The 23,481-nt window shown below is 35.8% G+C and overlaps 1 protein-coding gene and 1 non-coding gene across 2 annotated transcripts; one reads left to right on the top strand and one right to left on the bottom strand.

The window, feature by feature from the left end:
• Window positions 1-2,511: 2,511 nt before the first annotated feature.
• LOC122070621 (trypsin/subtilisin inhibitor-like) lies at window positions 2,512-3,596 on the bottom strand. The gene is made up of 2 exons (XM_042634813.1): window positions 3,444-3,596; window positions 2,512-2,839 (listed from the first exon to the last, which is right to left on the bottom strand). Exons 1-2 carry the CDS (start codon window positions 3,511-3,513, stop codon window positions 2,628-2,630), a joined length of 282 nt encoding a protein of 93 aa, XP_042490747.1. The 5' UTR covers window positions 3,514-3,596; the 3' UTR covers window positions 2,512-2,627.
• A 9,339-nt stretch (window positions 3,597-12,935) lies between these two features.
• LOC122070623 lies at window positions 12,936-13,042 on the top strand. Its single transcript, XR_006137874.1, has one exon. It is a non-coding gene; the product is annotated as a small nucleolar RNA R71 (small nucleolar RNA).
• The last annotated feature ends 10,439 nt before the right edge of the window (window positions 13,043-23,481 follow it).

The raw sequence follows: 23,481 nt of genomic DNA, 5'->3' as shown, positions 1-23,481 counted from the left end.
TGGTAAAAAACACTCCAATGCCTTAGTCATTGGTTCCCTATTTCTTCACAAGTGGTTTTGTCTTAAGATAAAGATGTTTTGGAAGAGACGAGGTGAGTTCCAAATTAAGAAATATGCTAGTGCCTAGAATTGATAAAGGGTAATAAAAGTTCAAGTGTGGGGGTCCCTTGTAAGAGAAATTATCTTTGCTCCGGATCGGTATGAGCCTTACCTTTAGCCAAGGTTGGGATTTATTTATTCTGAATTTTGGGTGTATATTAACTGCAAACACCCACGAGACACAACTTGCCCACTAGGGTAACTTAGGGGTTTAAAGGCTTGTTACACATGCTAAGTGTAACCGTGATTCCTACGAAAGTGATTTAGGCTTTTTCTTTCATTTCTTTATTTATTTATCTTGCTCGAGGACATGCAAAAGTCAAGTATGGGGGAATTTGATGAGCACAATAATGTGTGAAATCTTAGGGATATAAGTGCACATTTTGCCCCACTTTGGATAGTACTATTTTTATTTTTCTTAGTTTTTTTTAGTTTCTAAGTTTACAAGAGAAAGTGCTTAAAGTGAATCAAGAACCAGTCCAAAGGTGGGACTCACTCATTGGTACCACATCCTCTCTCCTACAAAATCCTAAAGATTATTCTCTCTCTTTGCCACCTCACAAGATCTTGGAGATATTATACAGAGATTCCTTTTCTATTTAATCAAGATTACAAAATATTGGTTAATATTGCAAGGAAGGAATAGAATTTGTTAATTTTAGAAACGGATTCTCTCTTTCCTCACACAATATCTCAGAGAATGAGGATTTTTACCAAGATTTTATTTTATTTTATTTTATTTCTTTTCTTAAAGAAGACTTGTAGAAGGAAGGAGGCAAGACAAAAGCTCTATAAAAGTCCCTTCCTCCCCCCTCCTAATTATTATTCCCCTTAGTTTATTTTCTAGTTTATGCTTAGTTTTCTTCTCTCGCTCCCTCTCTCACTCTTTAGTTTTAGTTCTTCTCTATTTTTGCTTTAATCACTTTTGTAATAGTTTTTTTTTATGTCAATTAATACGATCACTCTTTTATTCTTATTCAGCCTTTTATGTTTATGATTTATGCAATTGAGTTGTAATTTTTAAAGTTATAGTTCTAGGCTTAGATCTAGGTGATAAGATCACAAGCCGTGGAGCATCTTTTTTTTTCAATTCAGTTTTTTTTTTGTTTCAAGATTTGTTTTCTCAGTACTAAAAATTTCAGATTTAGTTTATTCCAGGTCTTGTTTTTAGTGCTGGTAGTATCTCAATCACCCAAGCTTTCAAGTTCAAGGGTTGAAGTTCAAGTAAGTAGGCTCCTTCAATAGTCTTCTCTCCCCCCTCTCATTCCCTCTTCTAACTACCCTTTCTTTCTTAATTTATGATTTTAATTTCAGTCGTTACATTATTGTTATCCCTTTCCCCCAAGGTTCATGACTAGTGTATGTGTTGGTTTTGCCCTTCCTAGCCATAGAATCATCAATTTATTATTTTTATTTTAATTGTCTCTCTTTCCCTAAAGCCAAGTAGAGTAACCATTGTAAGAGTGACTTTCCGGTCAAGTAGGAAAGCTCATATTATGATGCATCCCTCGGGCTGAGTAGAGAAAGCTATTTGCGAGTCTCTCTCTAGCTTTCTCCCCTTTCTTTTACTTTATTTTTATTTCAACATTTTTTTCCTTTATTTTTTTTAATTACATGGGTTGTTTATTTTCACTCATTTATTTATTTAATTTTAATTACGTGACTTGCGTCTTTAAATTCTTAGATGACGAATGGTTATGACGTTATTTTAGATACATATGTTTAGGACGGTAGTTAGAATTAGATCACAACCATTAATAGGTTCACTTTTGCATTATTAAAAGAAAAAAAAAATAAAGTGGTTGCTCTCTTTGAGTTCGACCCATAGCTACACTGATCCGTACGCTTGCGATTACATTGAAAATCTCAAACAATGATATTAAGTAAAGGTTTGATACATAGTTATCTGCATGATCTTTTTGAGTGGTAGTTCAAGGGCTAATACACAGGCAATACCCAGTGAGGGGTTATATAGAAACCCACAAGGGATCCATGAGAGGCCAACAAGGGGGCCTACTGAGCCACACTTATTGTAATGCTACAAATTCTACTATTTTTTCAATATGGGGAGGTGTATAGTAGGGTCAAACTAGCAACCTTTCGTGGACTTACGCTAGAACCCATCTACCTAGCTGCATGCCATTGAGCTAGAAGCTCATCCCTAATTAACTATATGATATGAATTTATAGATGTGCTCAATTCACATGATCACATTTCTACCGAGTAACCAGTATTGCCACATCAATCCTCGCTTCCTTGGATATCTCCAATCACTATAGGAGAAAATCCACAAGAAGTGAATCATTTGGTGGCTATTGACAGCAAAATTAGAGAAGAGATAGTTATTTGGTTGATGGGAGAGGGGAGGACTTTAGATATTTGATTTATCCCTAATGTAAACCTGAACCGGATTTGACAAGAAATCTTTATTTCATTACTTCAACTCAAGTTCATCTAGTTCAACATCCCATATAAATATAATTCAAGCACAATGGATGGGATGGGTGTCCAGTCTTCAATGCCTTCCTCATCCAACACGGGGAATGGCACAAACAAGGGCTTCAGGATCGCGGTTTTCAGAATCAACAATCACAAAAACACGGTCGCAACAAACATAATGAAGAAATATGTCGTGTTTCGCAATAAGCCAAGGCGTCACCAATTCGTTTTCCTTCTTGATTACTTGCACGGCTTCTTTTCCTTTCACACCTAATAGCTCCGGCCATTTAACTTTGGTTCCTACAAAATAGAGGGCCAAGAAGGTAATCAGTGATTTGAAAAGGTAGGGATGTAAATGGATAGTCGAAAATCTGAATTTGATTCACTTATATATATATATATATATATATTTAGGGGTATCCGTATCTAGTTAGAGGGTATTTGGATCCAAATTCGAATTATCTAGAAAATAATTATCCAATCAGAGTGTATAATCAACTATCAAAAAAATTAACCAATCAAAGATTGAGGGTTCTTAAATTTTATATAGATAGGTTCTAAAGATGAGAAAAGAGCTAAAGACAACTTAGAGAGATGGATTAAGAGCAAATTGTATCTATTTGGGAGAAAAAGATCTGAATTATAGAAGTCAGGGATGTATACAAATAATTAGAAATCCGAACTACATTTGAATCCGTTTAGGGTTATCCATATCCAGTCCAAAATATCTAGATCTTAGCAGTCAATTCATTTTTGATCCATTTATATCTCTACAAAAAGAAAAGAAAAGAAAAGAAAAAGCAATCCCATCCCATCCATGAGTATGATTTATCCTCCTATTTTGACACCACCACACCTAAAAAAAAAGGCAACTGCATCCACGAATTTGAAGAAGCAAGCTTACCTGCGGGAAAATGATCTGCACAAGCCTCTTTCGCACATGTGCAAGAGGTACAATTTGGGAAGGGTTCCATTGCTCCTAGTCCCCACTTCTACAATGTTCTTTTCCAGTTGATGTAGTTTTAAGTTACACTATATAGTGTTAATCAGGACTCCAAATCTTCTCCAGCTGTTAAACTTGGGAACACACCGACACAGCTAAATCCTAGATTTCGCTAAATTTGACAACACATTCCTTCCTAACCTCTCTAAATTTGACAACACAATGATGAGCCCGGATCCTCTTCATCCAGCTATAACCTCCAACCTCACCCTCTCCATCTAGCTGTAACCTCCAACCTCACCCTCACCATCCAGCTGTAACCTCCAATCTCACTCACACCGTTCTCTCCATCCAGCTGTAACCTCCAATCTCACTCTCACCATTCTCTCCATCCAGCTGTAACCTCCAATCCCATTCACACCATCCATGAGGTGTGGTTGGTGGAGGGTATAACCACATGGAGAGGATCCAAATTCCACATGGACAGAGTCTCCCAATCGAAAAAGAGAAACTAATTAAAGAGTTCAGACTCCTAATTTCATTTTGAACCTGATAGACAAGAGAGTAAATTGGAAGAGAATAATTTGGGATTAGATTGACTAAATCGTGGGTCATTATCTTAAACATTTTCAAATTCAAATCATTCTTATCTCTTCTATTGTACCATTCATCCTTATCTCTCCAACTGTACTTACTTATTTTATCTCATTGTAAATTCTCTATAAAGATTCTTATAAAGACAATACTCAGGATTACCAAAGAGGTATCTTGAACATTCCAAAATCAAATCACAATCCTTTCATGATATCTTAGCCTTGAATTTTTTTTTCCAGAGCTTTGATTCATTTTTTTTCCTCCTACTCTTCTCTAATGGCAACTACAACAACCCCAAACCCTTTTCCCATTACTAATCTTGCCAACCTCGTTGCTGTCAAACTTGATGATAACAACTACCTACTTTGGAAGGAACAGCTTGAATCCATTTTCATCAGTTGCGACCTAATCGGACATGTGGATGTGTCAATCCCAGTTCCCTCCAAACTTGTTACAAACACCAACTCCACAGCCCAAGAACAAACATGAACACCAAATCCTGAATACGCCTCTTGGTGAAAGATGAATCATTTTGCTCAAGTCTGTCTCAATGACACTCTTGGTTTGGAAATTGCCAAACAAGTGTGGGACTCTCTAGCAGAATTATTTCAACAAAAGTCCACTACCTACCGCACCTTCCTTCAACAAGAGCTTCAGACTCTTACTCGAGGTTTATCATCCATTACAGACTACCTCAACAAGATCAAACAGAATGCTGACAGTCTTGCTGTTATCAATTACAAACTCTCGAATTCGGATCTTGTTGGATACACCCTGAATGGATTAGGTTCAGAATATCTCACCTTCTTATTACCATTAAGAACATGACCCCTCCTATGACATTCATGGATTTGTGTGCTAAGCTACTCACCCATGAACAGCGCTTACGCCATGGATACACCACAAACCAACCCTTGCTTCCTTATCCCAATTCTCAGATGGCATTATTTACCCACAACCAATACAAGCCAAACAAAAACTAAAACAAAACCAACACCAACAATAGCTATAACCAATCCAACACCACTCCCAATCAAACACAAACCAAAAACCAAAACACTTTTAACACCAACCGAATCCCAAACCCAAATATTAAATCCAATACCTCCGAGACAAAATGCCAAATCTGTGCAAAATATGGTCATACTACCAACGTGTGCTTTTTCTGCTATCATGCTAGCTAAAACAACACTAATTCTCCACCAAATTCAAACCCTCCTCAAACCCCCTTTGCTGGTCTTCATGCATATCCATCACAATCAAAACAAATAATGCTCAATGGATCCCCGTCTCACATTGTTTTTGATCCTGCTCTTCTTCAACAGTCAACCAATTATTCTAGAACAGATCAAGTTACTGTCGGTAATGGTATGAAAGCTCTCATCTCACACTCTGGGTCTTCTACATTACCTACTTTGTCCAAACCATTAAATCTTAAAAATGTTATAGTTGTTCCAAGTCTTTACACTAATTTACTAATTTACTTTCAATTTCTCAATTGACTCGTGACAATCATTGCTCTGTTGAATTTTTCCTATGGGGTTTCTATGATAAGGATCTGAAATCGAGAACCATTCTTTTGAAGCTACCAGTCAAAGATAACGTATACACGTTGTCTTCTTTTGCGGCTCGCTCAATGGCCTTCTTTAGAAAAATAATTCCTGCTGCAGTTTGGCATCGTTAGTTAGGTCACTCATCTACTCAAGTTCTCAATCAGTTGCGTAAAAAGAATTCGACAATTCTTTTTGACAAACCTCCTCTTAATAATGTTTGTGTTGCATGTCAACTCGGAAAGCATCATAAAATCCCCTTTTCCTCATCTTTCAGTAATTCTCTTATGCCATTACAACTTGTTCATTGTGATCTTTGGTGTCCAACTAGACATCAATCAATCAGTGGATATCACTCTTATGTAATTTTCATTGATGACTACAGTCAAAATACATGGTTTTATCCCCTGAAATCCAAGTCTGATGTCTTATTTTGTTTCAAGTTTTTTAAACAAATGGTTGAAAATATTTTCAACACCAAAATTAAATATTTTCAAAGCGATGGCACTCTTGAGCTTACAAAGGGGTTATTCAAATATTTTCTTGATGACTGTGGAATCTAAGGATGTGAATTTGAAACAGAAACCATTTACCAAAACTGAATCGATCCGTTACACCGAAACCACAAAACCGTTTAGTAAATGGTTCGGTTATGGTTTCAAGTTTCAAGCGATTAGCTAAATGGGTTGAAACCGAATCGAGCCTTTTAACTCGTGGTTTCAAACCAAATTGAAACCATGAAAATTGAACCGTTTAAACCGTCAAAACCGATCTGATTAACCCATTTAAAGATTAAATAAGGTGGTTACAAAATATCATTAGTATCTCATTTGATTCAAAGATTGAGTGCTGCAAGCCTGCAAGTAATTCTAGAGGTAGCTTGCTCATTGTTTGAAATGCCGATTAAATTAATCCAACACACTAAGTAGAATGTATACTAATAAAAATGCAATTTTTACTTATACCGTGACATATTAAATATATATTTTTCAATATTATAACACATTATTTGGGAGGGGGGGAGAAGAAGAAAATCCCTGCTGTAAACATTACTTACTGACTTGTTAGATGAGCTTGAGACTATTTTCTATTGCTTAGTGGTTTGGTTGTTTTTGCAAAACATAATGGTTTGCATTTCACATTCTCAAGATTGAATCATTTATCACCAAAAGCAAATTTTAGTAAACATGTGAATAAACTAACAATCTGATTGTGCACTAATGTTTGAGATTTAAAATGTAACCGCAAGCGTACAAATCAGTGTAGCTACGGGTCGAACACAGGGAGCAACCACTTTATGTTTTTATTTCTTTTAATAATGCGAAAGTGAACCGATTAATGGTTGTGATCTAATTCTAATTACCGTCCTAAACATATATATCTAAAATAACGTCCTAACCATTCGTCATCTAAGCATTTAAAGACGCAAGCCACGCAGTTAAAATTAAATAAATAAATAACTGAAAATAAACAACCCATGCAATTAAAAAAAAAATAAATAAATAAAGGAAAAAAATTCTTAAATAAAAATAAAGTAAAAGAAAGGGGATAAAATGCATGTTTTACTACCCTAGATTTCACACATAAATGTGCTCATCAGAATTCCCCCACACTTAGACTTTGCTAGTCCTCGACCAAAACAAAAAAAAAAAGAATAAAAACAAAAAAAACCTAACTCACTTTTGTAGGAATCACGGTTGCACTTAGCATGTGCAACAAACCTTTAAACCCCTAAGTTACCCTAGTGGACGAGTTGTGTCTCGTGGGTGTTTGCAGTGAATATACACCCAAAATTCAGAATAAACAAATCCCAACCTTCGCTAAAGGTAAGGCTCATATCGATCCGGAGCAAAGATAATTTCTCTTACAAGGGACCCCCACACTTGAACTTTTATTACCCTTTATCAATTCCACGCACTAGCATATTTCTTAATTTGGAACTCAGCTCGTCTCTTCCAAAACATCTTTATCTTAAGGCAAAACCACTTGTGAAGAAATAGGGAACCAATGACTAAGGCGTTGGAGTGTTTTTGACCAAACATGTTACCAAGCAATAATGACATTTACACATTTTTTTCTCCTTTTTTTTTCTCACTAATAAACTCTATTCTACTCCACTACTTTTGGCTTGAATGACATGGTGGAGCAAACACCAGACACCCAAGTTACTATGTAGCTTCGCTTTTTGTATATGCCCACAAAGGTAGTGATGCTAGAGTTACTTCAGAAGTTTCCTCCTAAGGAATTTCGATCAAGACACCACGCTTCCTGAGGTGCAATGCCCTGTCTAGTTCTAAGGGAATCAACTCTTATTCTTCTTTATACGACATTTCACATTTCATTTAAAATTGTGCATTTGTCAACCCATGCCAAATTAAAAAGAATGTCTCAACTCTAAATCAAAAGTACAAGGAACTCACAGACTTACATATGATCCATCACCATAAAACAGGGGTCTCTTATTTTTCAAAAAAAAGTCCCATCTCAAGACACATGGTTGTTTCTATCTTCTCAACAGGGTTTTATACGTTCAAAATGAGTACCTTAGTCAAAACTTGTATTTTCATACATCAAGCAACCGAATGGTATGATCATTAGCCAAAAGCCAAAGTAGGATAAAAACAAAAAGAAAAACAAATAAAACAAAGTGGAAAAAAAAATTGGTTTCCCTCCCCCACACTTAAGTCATGCAATGTCCTCAATGTATGGAAAGAATTAAAAGCAAAGACAATGCAAGGGGGTCATACCTGATTAAAAGTTAGTCATCTGTGTAAGGAGATTTATGGAGATCCATGACCTCTTCACTATTAGTATTAGGAAACTCAAAGAACGGTTTCAAACGCTGACCATTAACCTTCGAAATTATCCCTGTTCCTGGATTCAAAATCTCCACAGCCCCATGGGCATATACACTATGGACAATAAACGGGCCATCCCATCGGGATCTAAGCTTACTAGGGAAAAGATGCAATCGAGAGTTGTACAATAAGACCTTATCACCAATTGCAAAAGATTTGCGCAGAATGTGCTTATCATGGAAAGTTTTGGTATTTTCCTTGTAAATCCTAGAACTTTCATAGGCATCTTTCCTAAGTTCCTCCAACTCAGATAGTTGGAGCCTACGATGAATTCTCGCATCAGACAAATCAAAGTTGAGCTTCTTGATGGCCCAAAAGGCCTTATGCTCTAACTCAACTGGTAAGTGACAAGCTTTCCCACACACCAAACGGTAGGGAGACTGACCAAGGTCGGTCTTGAATGTAGTACGATGGGCCCACAAGGCATCAATGAGCCTAAGGGACCAATCCTTACGGTTGGGATTAACAGTTTTCTCCAAGATTTGTTTGATCTGCCTATTAGACACCTCCACTTGGCCATTAGTTTGGGGGTGATAAGGGGTAGATAACTTATAAGTGATCCCATACTTTTTCATTAAGGCCTCAAAAGGCCGATTACAAAAATGAGTACCCATATCACTAATTATTGCACGTGGTGCACCAAAGCGAGAAAAAATGTTCTCCTTGATAAACTGGACCACCACTTTGTGGTCATTAGATTTATAAGATATGGCCTCTATCCATTTAGAAACATAATCAACGGTCAAAAGTATGTACAAATTTCTAAAGGAATTAGGGAATGGTCCCATAAAATCGATGCCCCAAACATCAAAGATCTCAACTACTAAAATGGGGCTGAGAGGCATCATGTTCCTTTTATTGATACGGCCAAAAGACTGGTAGGCGGGGCAAGCCTTGTAAAAATCCAAAGCATCTCTAAAAAGAGTGGGCCAATAAAATCCACATTGGAGAACCTTTGCGGCAGTCTTCTTAAGTCCAAAGTGTCCACCACATGCATGATCATGACAAAAAGAGAGAATGGAATGTTGCTCATGATCAGGAACACATCGTCGAATAATCTGATCCGGACATATCTTAAACAAATAAGGATCATTCTAGAAAAAATGCTTAACTTGAAAATGAAACCTATACTTATCTTGGGTGGACCAGTGATCCGGAGTCACACTTGAAACTAAGAAGTTGACAATGTCAGCAAACCATGGTTCACTGGACATTGCAAATAATTGTTCTTCTAGAAAGTTCTCGTTGATTGGAGAATCAACAGTCAAGGAATTGGAAAGCCAGGATAAATGGTCTGCAACTAGGTTTTCAACTCCTTTCTTATCCCTAATTTCTAAATCAAACTCTTGCAAAAGTAAAACCCACCTAATGAGATGGGCTTTGGCATCCTTCTTCTGAACTAGGTATCTGAGGGCAAAATGATCAATATACACCACCACATGTGAACCAACTAAAAGACCGAAACTTTTCTAATGCAAACACAACAGCTAAAAAATCTTTTTCAGTAGTTGTATAATTGAGTTGTGCATCATTTAAGGTCCTACTAGCACAGTAAATGACAGTGAGCAACTTATTAATCCTTTGACCCAAAACTGCTCCTATGGAAAAATTCGAAGCATCACACATCAGTTCAAAAGGTTCAGTCCAAACAGGTGGTTGAACAATGGGTGCATTGGTCAACTCCTTCTTAAGTTGCTTGAAGGATTCTAGGCACTCTTTGGAAAACTCAAAAGTCTGATCTTTGGCAAGTAATGAGGTGAGAGGTTGGGCTAACTGACTAAAGTTCTTAATAAACCTTCGGTAGAAGCCTGCATGCCCTAGAAAGGACCGAACATCCTTAACAGATTGAGGAGGTGGTAAATTATCAATTAAATCCACTTTGACTCTATCTACCTTAATTCCCTCCTTGGATATCTACCTTAATTCCCTCCTTGGATATTACATGGCCTAAAACAATACCAGATTTAACCATAAAATGGCATTTCTCCCAATTCAAAACCAAATTCTTAGATATGCACCTTTTCAAAACTAGGGAAAGATGATGAAGACATTCAGAATAGGAATTTCCATGAATTGAAAAGTCATCCATAAATACTTCTAAGAATTTTTCGACCATGTCAGAAAAGATGCTCATCATGCATCGTTGGAACGTAGCAGGGGCATTGCAAAGCCCAAAGGGCATACACCTGTAAGCAAATGTTCCATATGGGCATGTAAAAGTGGTCTTATGTTGGTCCTCTAAAGCAATTGGGATTTGGTTATAGTCAGAATATCCATCAAGAAAACAATAGTATTCATGTCCAGCTAACCTCTCTAACATCTGATCAATGAATGGCAATGGGAAGTGGTCCTTTCAGGTTGCCTCGTTAAGTTTCCTGTAGTCTATGCACACTCTCCACCCTGATTGGACACGGGTTGGAATTAGTTCATTATTGGCATTGGGAACTACAGTCACCCCAGACTTCTTAGGCACTACGTGAACTGGGCTTACCCATTGGCTGTCAGAAATAGGATAAATTATTCCATGATCCAAACACTTTAGGATCTCTTTCTTAATGGCTTCCATCATCACTAGGTTAGCTCTTCTTTGCATTATCCAACTCATCCATATACTCTTCGAATTCTAAATCAAAATCAATATCAAAGTTGGCAACTAAATCATCAGAAAAATCCAGAAAATCCTCAAGCATATTGATCTCTTCTTCCATATGTGGTTGCTTGCCAATCCTAAACATGTTAAACTCAACAGTTTGGTTATCAAAAGATAATCTTAGGAAACCATTCCGACAATTGATTAATGCATTACTGGTAGCCAAGAATGGTCTTCCTAGAATTATTGGGATCTCATCCTTGGTTGATAAGAGCTTAGTATCTAACACAATGAAATCAACAGGGAAAATAAATTCTCCCATCTTTAGTAAGACATCCTCAACCATCCTTTTAGGAATCTTAACAGACCTATCTACCAACTGAAGAGTAGTTCTAGTGGCTTTCAATTCTCCTAATCCTAGTTGCTTGTACACATGGTAAGGTAAAAGATTCACACTTGTGCCAAGGTCAAGTAAGGCGTGCTCAATATAGGTGTTGCCTATGACACAAGATATGGTAGGGTTCCCTGGATCCTTATACTTGGCTGCTATAGGCTGAGTAATTATGGAACTAATGTTACCTGCCAAGAATGCCTTTTTGGGCACACTAGTGATACGTTTGTGAGTACACAAATCTTTCAGTACCTTTGCATAGGCGGGGATCTGGGATATGGCATCCAAAAGAGGGATGTTCACTTCTACCTTTTTGAAGACTTCTAAAATTTTGTCCATGGAAGCACTCTTCCTTTTGTTTACCAAGCGATTAGGAAATGGGACAGGATGAATATAAGGACTGTTAGGGATTTGCCCCTGTTCAAAAGAATCATTTTTGGTTTCCTCAACCAAATCATCTTTAGTTTCAGAAAAATCTTAAGGTTCATCAGACGAACCTGAAACAAGAGGCACACTTGTGTCCTCAGCTGAAAGAGAGTTATCATTAGTAATAGATGAGGAAGATTTAGGAACCCTCTGTAAGTACTCTCTACCACTCCTAAAGGCATAAACAACATTACATTGGTTAGAGAGCCCTTGTTGGGTCTGACCTTGTACTATATTCAGTGGTGCATTAGTTGATGTTTGTGAACTAACAGGCTGATGATGCCTAGGGTTAGGCTCTGGTTGACTGGGTAAAGTTCCTTTCTCCCTCTCACGCATAATTGAGACAACTTGAGTGAGTTCTCTCGTAAGATTTTGATGGCTTGTCATGAAGAGGGCCATTTTTTTTTCCAAGTCACTTATTCTATTTACCTCTCCAGTGTTGGTAAACCCAGGGGGTTGTTGATAAGATGATAGGAGAGGGGCCCTAGGAAAACTCGCCTGAGGTCCTACATTTGACCTAGGAAAAGTATTTTGAGAAAAAGATTGTTGTGCAAAGGGAGGCCTTTGGAGTCCAGGTTGACCTTGATTATGGAAGTTGGAAGGCCCTGCGTGGTTGCCCTGATTCCAAGAGAAATTTGGGTGATTTCTCCATCCTGGATTGTAGGTATTACTATATGGATTCCAGAGGTGTTGGGGCATTCTTCTATGACATGTCCAGGGGACTGGCACCAAGCATAAATCTTAACTAAATTGACTGATAATGGCTCTCTAGGAACAATAGCCTCAATCCTCTTTATTAGGCTATCCAAATGGGCTTCCTTGGCTACTATCCCATCCACAAAATATCATTTTCCTCCTATGGTTCTTTCACTCTCTTGGGTTGATTCTCACTCACGGGTTTTGTCAACTAAGTCAAGTAAGAATTCCCATGCCTTTCCTTCATCTGTAAAGGAGGTGAATCCCTCAGGGCACATAGACTCTATCATTTGTTTAGTTGGGTAATCAATACCCTCATAAATTATTTGACATAAATGCCATAGGTCTAGGCCATGGTGAGGGCAATCTTGGAGTAGATCCTTGAATCTCTCCATAAATTTGGAAAATGACTCACTAGGCTTTTGCCTAAACTGAAGGATATCACTTCTAAGCTTATTGGTCTTGTGAGTTGGGAAAAACTTCTTAAGGAAGACAACTGTGAACTGTTCCCATGAGGTTATAGAATTTGTCGGTAACCCATACAACCACTTGTTAGCTTGGTCTTTCAATGCAAAAGTGATAAACCTAAGCTTAACAGCATCATCAGAAAGCTGTTGGAGCTTAATTAGAACACATACCTCTTCAAATTCCCTTAGAAATAGGTATGCATCCTCAGAGGTCAACCCATGGAAGTGGGGCAACATAGTGATGTATTGAGATTTGAGTTCAAAATTATTGCCCTGGGCTTGTGGTAGAACTATGCAGGAAGGTTGGGCTGTTCTAGCAGGGTAGAACCTATCTTTCAGAGATTTAGGTGAAGGGTTTTGCTGTTGGTCTCCCATATTGAAGGGTTTTAAAAAGAGAAAACGTATTGGGTCACTACTTGTTGGATATCTTCTTTCTAACCGATTCTTAGTATTACGTACCCACCTAACACTCATGCAACAGAAAACTACCCGCAACTAAAGTAAGACAAGCACAAAAGAATCGATAGCAAAACTTGTTTTTTTTAATGATTTTTTTGATTTTTTTTTTTTGGCTTTTTGGGAGCTTATCGGCAGGGATCTGGGGTTGCTCAGGTCAATTCCTAAGGTACTGCTATAGGGCGAAACCTGTCTTTATCATACTGTGAGGCATGGCGACCTCCACTGATACAACTATTATTGCAAGTTGTTCTTCTCAGGAATTCAATAAAAGAAAAGAAAAAATATAAAACAAAGCAAACAAAGACTCCGATTTACCAAAAGAAAGTGAAAAATAACATGGAACTGTCTCCCCGGCAACGGCGCCAAAAACTTGTTTGAGATTTAAAATGTAACCGCAAGCGTACGGATCAGTGTAGCTACGGGTCGATCACAGGGAGAGCAGCCACTTTATTTTTTATTTCTTTTAATAATGCGAAAGTGAACCGATTAATGGTTGTGATCTAATTCTAATTACCGTCCTAAAAATAACGTCCTAACCATTCGTCATCTAAGAATTTAAAGACGCAAGCCACGCAATTAAAATTAAATAAATAAATAACTAAAAATAAAAAACCCATGCAATTAAAAAATAAATAAATAAAGGAAAAAAATGCTGAAATAGAAATAAAGTAAAAGAAAGGGGATAAAGCTAGAGAGAGACTCACAAGTAGGTTTCTCTACTTAGCCCGAGGGATGCATCATAATATGAGCTTCCCTACTTGACCAGAGAGTCACTCTTACAAGGGTTACTCTACTTGGCTTTAGGGAAAGGGAGACAATTAAAATAAAAACAATAAATTGATGGTTCTATGGCTAGGAGGGCCAAAGCCAACACATACACTAGCCATGAACCTTGGGGGAAAGGGATAGCAATAATGTAACGACTGAAAAAAAAAATCCTAAATTAAGAAAGAAAGGGTAGTCAGAAGAGGGAATGAGAGGGGGGAGAGAAGACTACTGAAGGAGCCTACTTACTTGAATCAATGCTTGAACTTGAAAAAAAAAATTGCTCCACGGCTCGTGATCTTGTCACCTAGATCTAAGCCTGGAACTATAACTTAAAAAATTACAACTCAATTGCATAAATCATAAACATAAAAAGAACTGAATAAAAATAAAAGAGTGCTAATTGACATAAAAAAAAAACTATTACAAAAGTGATTAAAGCAAAAATAGAGAAGAACTAAAACCAAAGAGTGAGAGAGGGAGAGAGCGAGAGCAACTAAAAAAAACTAGAAGAAGAATGAATTGTCTCTCCTCCTCTTACATGAATTGTATTTATAGGGAATGGGGAGGTAGGGTAACAAATTTCTCTTTCCTAAAAGAGAGAAACCCACAATTGATTGTGAGATCTTTTGAGACCAAAAGTGCTAAGGTGGAGGAGAGAGAAGAGAGAAATAAATTTCCTATAATTTTTTTCTTATTTTCTTTCCTTTTTTTTCTAATTTATTTCTCTTCTTTTTCTCCCTCCAAGGGAGGATTTTCTTCTTGCTTTGTATGATTTGGACAATATTTTGGTGATGATGTGGAGGAGAGAGAAGATTTGGACAATCTTTATTTCTCCCTCTTTTTTTTTCTTTCCTTTTTTTTTTTTTTCTCTTCTTGCGTAGGAACCCTTCCACGATTTTGCTTGCTTCTAATTTGATGTGGAAATTCCCTCCATGCCCTTAGTGTTTTAAGTGAGTGAAAAATAGGAAATCTTCAACAAAATTCTCTAAAAAAAACAACCATGAGATTCGAACTTGAGACCTCTTGGTGAGCAAGGGAATTTTGCACACCATAGCTCACCAACTACACTAGGTAGTTGTTGTTACCAAAAACGAATCTTCAATCACTTAAGGATGTGGTCCATTGATCCTTGTTGGCATTTGGAGTATTCCTTGTGCCTCTGAGACAATTGCAAATGGGTTGGTTCTGCATCTCAGTTCAGTTCTAATCGATTATTCTTTTTCTAACCTGAAAAGAATAATCACTTGTACGAGTAACCAAATGAATGCGTACTTTTAATTGGACACGTCCATCTTGCTCAAAATTTTGTCCTCTTCGCAACCATGAAAAGAACTAGGACCTCTTTACGTGTAAAATTGGAGATATAGTGCCCGATAGTCCTTAAGGCCATGAAAATATAAAACCCAAGGTAGCTCCATTCTAAATATGTAAAATGCATGTTTTACTACCCTATATTTCACACATAAATTTTCTCATCATAATCCTAATACCATAGCTGCCAAGGTGGAGTTATCAAGGGTTTGTTGGGTGATCGAGAGCAAATTCTGAGACCCACAAGCTCTTAACCACAAATAGGGATTATATCACTGAATGACTGATGACGATTCCAAAACGAGGGATACTGCCTAATGTGTTGTAGTAGCATTATACCCGTCTTAGTGTATGCTAAGTGGAAAATAATAAAATAGATTGTATCATACTCGTATCATGGTCTATATGTGTCTGCTTGAATGAACCACATCCCTTACTTGGATTAGTGAAGCTCATAGCACATGTGTGTTTCTTTTTAGATGATGCAGGTATTGTAGTGCCTATGAGCACCAACACGTCCTCTTCTATGGCCAACTAAGACAGAGACAGGTGGACAACCAAGGTTAAGGAGCACGACAAAGATTATGCTTGTGATGTATATGCTTACAGTGCGTTGTGACAGAGGGTTGTGTTGTCCGTCATCATTTTGATGTATTTTTTTTATATTATATTGTGGATACTTACAATGTATGTCTTCATAGTTATATTTTGAGATAAACTTGGTTATTGTTATAATGTTATCACTACTAGAACTCCTAGTGCAAAACTCATCTTTATACACTATTTTATTCCTCTGCAACTGATTTAGAATGGTTCTTGTTGTTGATTGTAATTTGTAAGGGTAAAGTACTGCTTTAAAAATCCTAGCAATGTTGTAGGAAGGTGATAAATGTTTTAATCACATTTTTGGCACGTAAGGAAGGGTGGGGTGTGACACGTATACCTACTACTTCATACAATAACAAAATCTTAAATTATCTCCACTTCTTATAACTCCTACCAAATACTAACTCCTAAAAACCAATTCCTAATGACTACCCTTGCCTTCCATGTAATATGACAACCCTCTTAATTCTAATACAAAGATAACTATATAATTAAATAATTCTTTTAATACCACATCATTTCATCTTCCAAAGAGAGAGTTGTTCGCCCACAATAAAGACATCTAGTTTTAAAATAATAAAATGCCTCGTAAGTGATGAGTCATCACTCATGGCCATACTTTAATTGTTGCTTATGACTTTTGTCTCCTCCATTTTGAGTTTTATATAATGTATTTCATTCAACAAACCTTCTGTTTTCTTCTTTTATCTATTATGGTAGAAAATGATGCAGACTTGCAGAGGCGATAAGGAGATCAACTCATCAACTAGAAAGATGGAAGGTAAAGTAAAAGAGGATGTGGACTTGCAAAGGAGGTAAGGGTATCGACTCATCGACCAGGAAGATGGAAGATCGTGAAGGGAAAAGAAGAAAGCAGCGAAGTGGTGGGATAAAAAGATTTAATATTGATATACAAAGAAACAGCGCGTGCTAGAAAGTTATAATCAAAAGTTACAACGACCGCCGTGGAGAGTTTTTGTTGAAGATGACTTGCCAAGAGAAGGAAAAGAGTTGTCTTCTTTTTTCTTCCCCATAAATGATTTTCATTTTCTCCTTTTTTTTTTTTATTTCGAAACTATTGCTTTGATTTTAGGCTCCATTAAACATGCAGGATAAGCTTAAGACGGAGAGAGAAGAAGGGTAAAAAATGACCAGACTCGGGTGAGTTGTATTTGACTTGGTAAAAACACCAAATTTCTTGTGACTTTGCTAGACTCAGACCGTGTTTGGTCATTTTTTTATATTGAATAAGTCTTCATCACTCTTGATCAAGTTTCATATTATTGACTTGACTTGGGCGAGTTTTCTAAGTCAAAATGTGGTCTACCAACAATGGATCTAGATTTCTTATGTTAATGCTTTTGGGTTTTGGTTGATTTTTTCACCCAAAAAACCTATTCTTTGGGGTAACTTTTATTAAATTTAACAAAACAAATAAGCTGAATAAAAATATGATATTATAGTATGTTGTAGAGATAAATGTGATCTACTTGATGATATTACAGTGGTGTTTTAATCATTATTTGGCAAAGAAAAATGGAAACAATGGACTATTACTTGATTATATGACGGGTGTCCTAATCATTTTTAGGCAAAGAAAATGGAAACAATGGACTATGAAAATTCTATTTTGTATTATTTTTTAAAATATTGAAAAATCTAAAAAACAAATTTAAAACAAATTATAGGACAGTAATAAAAATCACAACTCATGAATTGCAAACTTTTCCAAAAAAAAAAAAATCATGTTTATTTGTTGTAAATTTGACCTACTATCGTGGTATGTGTACAAATATTTTGTGATCTTTGAATTTCTAAAATTTCCCCATGTGTACAAATTATGTTCTTAAAACTTATTATTCACATAAACAAACTATATTCTTATAATTATTGTTATTTTCGTATGTGTTTAAATTTAAGTAGTTTTACAAGTAGTAATAGGTTTTTTATTGTTTTTGCATATTCTTTAAAGAGATGGTAGAATGAGAGGATCCAAGATGGGCCTGTGGAACTAAATGGGCTAATTTGGGGAAGGGTTCAATGAAGGTTCAGAGTAGTTTGTGTGGGAAGGTAATAAAATATATGGTGGTGTTAGTAAATTCAAGCAGTACCTTGCTCACAAGGACGGCAAAGTCATTCCATACTCCGAAATCACAGTCATGGTATGGGGTAGTGTCAAAAGTATTTGGCTGCAAGGAGAGCTGAGGTAGAGCCAGACAAGGATAATAGGAGGTCGAGATGAAAATTGTTAAGAAAGGAGGACGGGGTCACAAACTTGTTGATCGGTTTGGTATAAGAATATTTTATAGAATCGATATGACAGATCAATGAACAAAATCAATAATATGATCTTGAATCTAATTCACACATACCCGGATCTATATTGTATTGGGAAGATTCCAAAAGGTTTGGCTTTTCCCTCTTGTACAATCTTTTTCTTTGAGTTTTCTCTCCTTGTTAGTCTTATCTGCTCCCCTCTCTATGTAAATTGTTAAATTAATTGCAACTAATGGGTGTGACTTCTTTTATATAGATGAGGAGCAGGGATTAATCTTGAAATAGAATATAAGTGGGACGATCTCATAATAGGACTTAATTGTAAATAGACCAACTGGTCTTTACACTTTAAGGCGGTTAACAGAAGACCTGAATTCTCATTAGGGGATCAATCCTGAATCGGTCTTCGTTCAACCCAGCCTACCGATCAACACCCAATCAATAATCTGACCTCACAGAATGACTGGTACTAGACCATATATAGAAAAACATTACATTCTTCCACTTGGGCAGTAACATGTCATTGCTTCAACATTGCATTAGATAATTTGTGATCATAAAATAAGAAGTGTTGAAAGTAGCTCACCTTAAAATATTACACCCTTGGATCAAGCAAAAACACAAACACCCAATCGTAAGCATCATCACATCTTAAGTCGACATGGGACACTACACGTCAAAGTGCATGCACCCTCACCCGCTTTTGGGCTACACCTGTGTAAAGTAGTGGTATAGAAATTGCATGTCACAGTGATTGAACATGTCAAATCCAAATTAGTCCTAACTTCCAACTGAAGTCACTAGTTACTGTAACATTGAGAGCGCACTAGAATCATTCTTCATATGGAAAACTACTATTAGAACTACTAAAATTAGTTACCTCGTGTAGAAGCGTACTATGCTTCTTATCAAGAAGCCAATGGGGACTGGATCCATAAGTCCCTACGCACTAGCTCAAGACCTCAAACTCAGTAACTCTACTAGATTAGTATATACTAGCCCAAGTCCTCAAACTGAATAACTCTACTAGCTCATATAATAGAATATCCACTTAAACAACCTCAGGCATATGAGGAGGATAACACTAAAAGCTATCTCTACTATCATTCAAGGCTGATAATTAGTACATGTCTAAATCACAGAAATGATATGACCATAAAACATCAAGCAACAATAATATTAAACCATAAAAGCAAGATATTATTGAATAAAATAAATTTAACAAACATTGTTTGTAGCAATAAAATTGTACTCCCACTAACAAAATACATCAAAGGATCCAACTAATTCCATAGTAGTCGCATGCTTTAAAAAAAATACCTTAGAATCAATCATTTGTTAGTGAATTTATCATCACACAAAAATGAGAAAAATATATTACTCACACTGTGCTTGAGTATATACTCTGATCGATAATATTATGCTTAAAAAAAAAAAAAAACGAAAGAAATGACAACCATCAAATGTCAAAATTTCACTATCTGGAAGCTTATTAAAAAGTAATATGATAAATTTAAAATATTCATCTGACCTCTTAGAATTATCAATAGAATGTCCACTAATGGTCCTAGGTCCTGTGGGTTATAAGTCCACCACACTTCTATTGTGGATCCCCAAACATGTAAGTGTCATTCAAGTTTAATCTCAATCTTAATAAAAATTATTTACATCTAGGCAAACATAGCTATGTTTGGACGTTTAGTAATATAAAAATGAATTTGTAAAGGTCATCCAAAAGAAATTGAATTCATTAAGCAAGATCCAAAGCTAGTATACCATAAGACTATCAATAAAGTCAAAAGAAAAGAGTTTCCATCTGAGTGACGGTATATAAGCGACATTATTCAACTTTAAAAACAAAATCAAAAGATGAAATAAATAATTACTTCTACGTAATCTACTTGAATTCTTTTGTCATTCCATATATATGCATCCATTCCATCACTAAGTCTCTTTCTGTTTTAGAAGCTCTTTCAAGATTTTTTGAAGTTGAATATACAACATTGAGGTTTCCTTTTCCTTCATTTTGATGAAACTACAACAGTCAGCTTTCTTATGGCTGATCTTCTTGCAGTAAATTGCATTGTACTTTAAAATTGTTGGACCCTCGCCATTTTTCTTTTCAATTCTCATGTCTAGGTTTACAAAATTGGCCATTGTTTTTAAAATTTCCAAACTCTTTTTTAGGACTGTTAACTTTCTGATCATCCTTTTGAGTAGTCTTGTTTGCTTCATAGGTAACCAAGTACACAGTATTTTCATTAATTTTCTTTGATTCCTCCTCTTGCACAAGGATGGAAGTCATCTGCTCAATATTCCATTTCAGGCTGTTTGCATTATAAGATATCTTAAGGGAATCAAATTGGGCAGGGAGAGATTTCATAATCTGCCATATTAGGAAAGCGTCAGAAATTTTTACTTCCATAGTAGACAACTTGTTCAAATACTTGGTCATTTTCAAAATGTGATTGCGAACTCCACTGACACCATCATACCTTATGTTTGAGAACATCTTCAAATATGTTCCTCTTTCTGTCTTATCAAATTTCTAAAATTTCTTAGCAACTGCTACCAGAAAATTCTTGGTCTTCTTTGGTTCAATTATACTCTCTCTAATAAACTTATCAATGGTGTGACTTATAACCAAGGTACACAAACGGTTTGATTCCTCCCACTATTTAGAAAGTGTCTTGGCTTCAGCATTACTTTCAGCCATGGATTTGGGAGGCTCATCAGTTAACAAAGTAATGTCCAAACGCATGATTGCAAGCGTCACAGTTAGGGATTCAATCCACTCCTCATAATTAGTGCTATTGAGTGTCTTGAGTGACGCAATGTGGGATGCCATAGCTGGTAAACACAAAAATTAGTTTACCAAAAAATATGCATAACAAAGTATATATCATAACAATGCCATTAATAATAACAACAAATTTGACCAAGTGGGCAAATGATCAAATTTCTACCAATCTCGTTCTCATAACAAAATACTAGGAAAACCCAAAAGAACTGGGTGAAAGGTCCTACGTCATTGGGGTCACACCTGTGGTGACAAGATCGTCCAATACGCAGTGGACTCTTTTTGAGCAAAGCGAGACGCTTGAAACAACACTTCTTCAAAAATCCCATCACCTATGGTGGCAAGACAAAAACTCCCGATTCCATAAAGCTCAATAACATCACCCTTACTAGATCGAGCGGGACCAACCAAACAAAGACTCATCTGTGGTGGCAAGAGCATGACGTTCGTCAAATGGTCTCCTAAAAGGCGAGCTATAAACATTATCGGCGGTGGTCCCATGCCCTGAGAAACTAGTCCGTTGAATGGAAGGATCGTCACTCAAGTCAGGGAACCCCGTCAACAATATTGTAGACAAAGCCCATGGGTTCAGTATTAGGTGCAATATAACATTATGAAGTATTTCAGCCTATTAGATGGAAACATTCCAAGCCTATGTCCATATAAGCATCCCACTATAATAATCTCATAAATAAAATATCACATGGCACATCCCAAAAATTACAATCATGGTGGGTAAATAGATTTATAAACATTGAGAAATCTAGTGTAAATGCATTATCACAGTTGTTTATTAATGTTTAGTTTTGTATACATATCAATTTATACAATCTCAATGTATAAATAGGTTATTTACATTTGGTTTTACATTATAAACTAAACCAAACTATATTTTGTCCCTATTTATGTAAATAGAAAGCATGAAAAGAGGTAAAAATAAGCTTATTTCATATTCTGTTTATATAAATTGCTGTCAGAAATAACTAAAAACATAAACAAACATATTTATGCAATTCTGTTCACATAAATCAATTTCAGAAGTAAACAAAAATCAAAACAAACATATTTATGATTCTGTTTATAAGAAAAACACATTTAAGAAGTAGAAACAGAAGTGGAACAATAAAAGAGTTTCACAAAAAAATGCTTTTCACAAACTGTTTCTCCAAACAAAAATTTGTATTTTTTTTTAATACAGTCAACGGTCAACCTTTGACCGATCAATGTTTAATCATTGACCGGGTCAATGGGACGACCCAATGGGTCGGGGAAACAGGTTTCGGGTTGATAAACGGCGGTCCGATTCACCTTGGACCGATTCGGCTTTCGTGCTTGGGTTCGGTCCACTTTGGTTCAAATTGGTTTGACTTGATTTACTTTAATCTCAACCAAGATTGGTTTTGAAGAATACAAAAAATTTCAATAAAGAAAATTCCTTGTACGTTGGTTTTTTATACCAAGAGATCAGAAGAAATAATGACTTGCTTTATCATAAAAAAAAACAAGATTCAAGACACATTAATTGTTCTGTATTTACCCATAAAAGTAGATATAAATAAAACTTTACTTTGGTATAAAGGATACAATAAGGATACAATCTTGTCTCAAAAGGTGAGATTGAATTCCCTTAATAAATGAAAACTCAATCCTAATTAATTCCAACTGTACACCACTATTATGAGAATAGTAACAATAAAAATTAAAACTTTCCTTTTCAAAATTGTTTTTTAATATTAAAGACAAAAGAAAAGGAAAGTTACCATACATATAGAGAACCGAATCACAAAGGATTCAGTTTAAAAAAAAAAATTACTAATATTAATTTATTTAATTAATAAAATAACTCTCTTATGCAGATTCTATGGAGTTGAATATAATATATATATATATATATATATATATATATAGAAATTGGAATAAAAATTATCGATTACCATCCCTTTTCTTTCTTTATTTATTTAATTATTAATTAATAAATCAATAAAGATCCGATTACCAAGAATAAACAAAATATAGAATGAGAATAGGAATAAGTGTGGTTACTTCCTTTCGTTCTTTTTTTTTTTAATGTTAAATTCCATGTTAATCTCATCTTAATCTAAAACAAAAATTCGATTTTATAATGAAACACAAGAAATCAAACATTGATGAATTTACAAAGTCTTCTACATTAAAAAATTCAAATCCACCTTCAAGTATGATAAAA

This window comes from Macadamia integrifolia, unplaced genomic scaffold (genome assembly GCF_013358625.1).
Source record: "Macadamia integrifolia cultivar HAES 741 unplaced genomic scaffold, SCU_Mint_v3 scaffold954, whole genome shotgun sequence".
Classification (NCBI taxonomy): Eukaryota; Viridiplantae; Streptophyta; class Magnoliopsida; order Proteales; family Proteaceae; genus Macadamia; species Macadamia integrifolia.
Note: the sequence above shows the minus strand (reverse complement) of the source record. Positions and strands in the feature narration are given on the sequence as shown.

Coding starts and splice junctions, on each gene's coding strand:
- LOC122070621 (XM_042634813.1), bottom strand. CDS start 3,513: ATGGAACCCTTCCCAAATTGTACCTCTTGCACATGTGCGAAAGAGGCT. Junction 2,840..3,443: donor TGCAGATCATTTTCCCGCAG/GTAAGCTTGCTT, acceptor TCTATTTTGTAG/GAACCAAAGTTAAATGGCCG.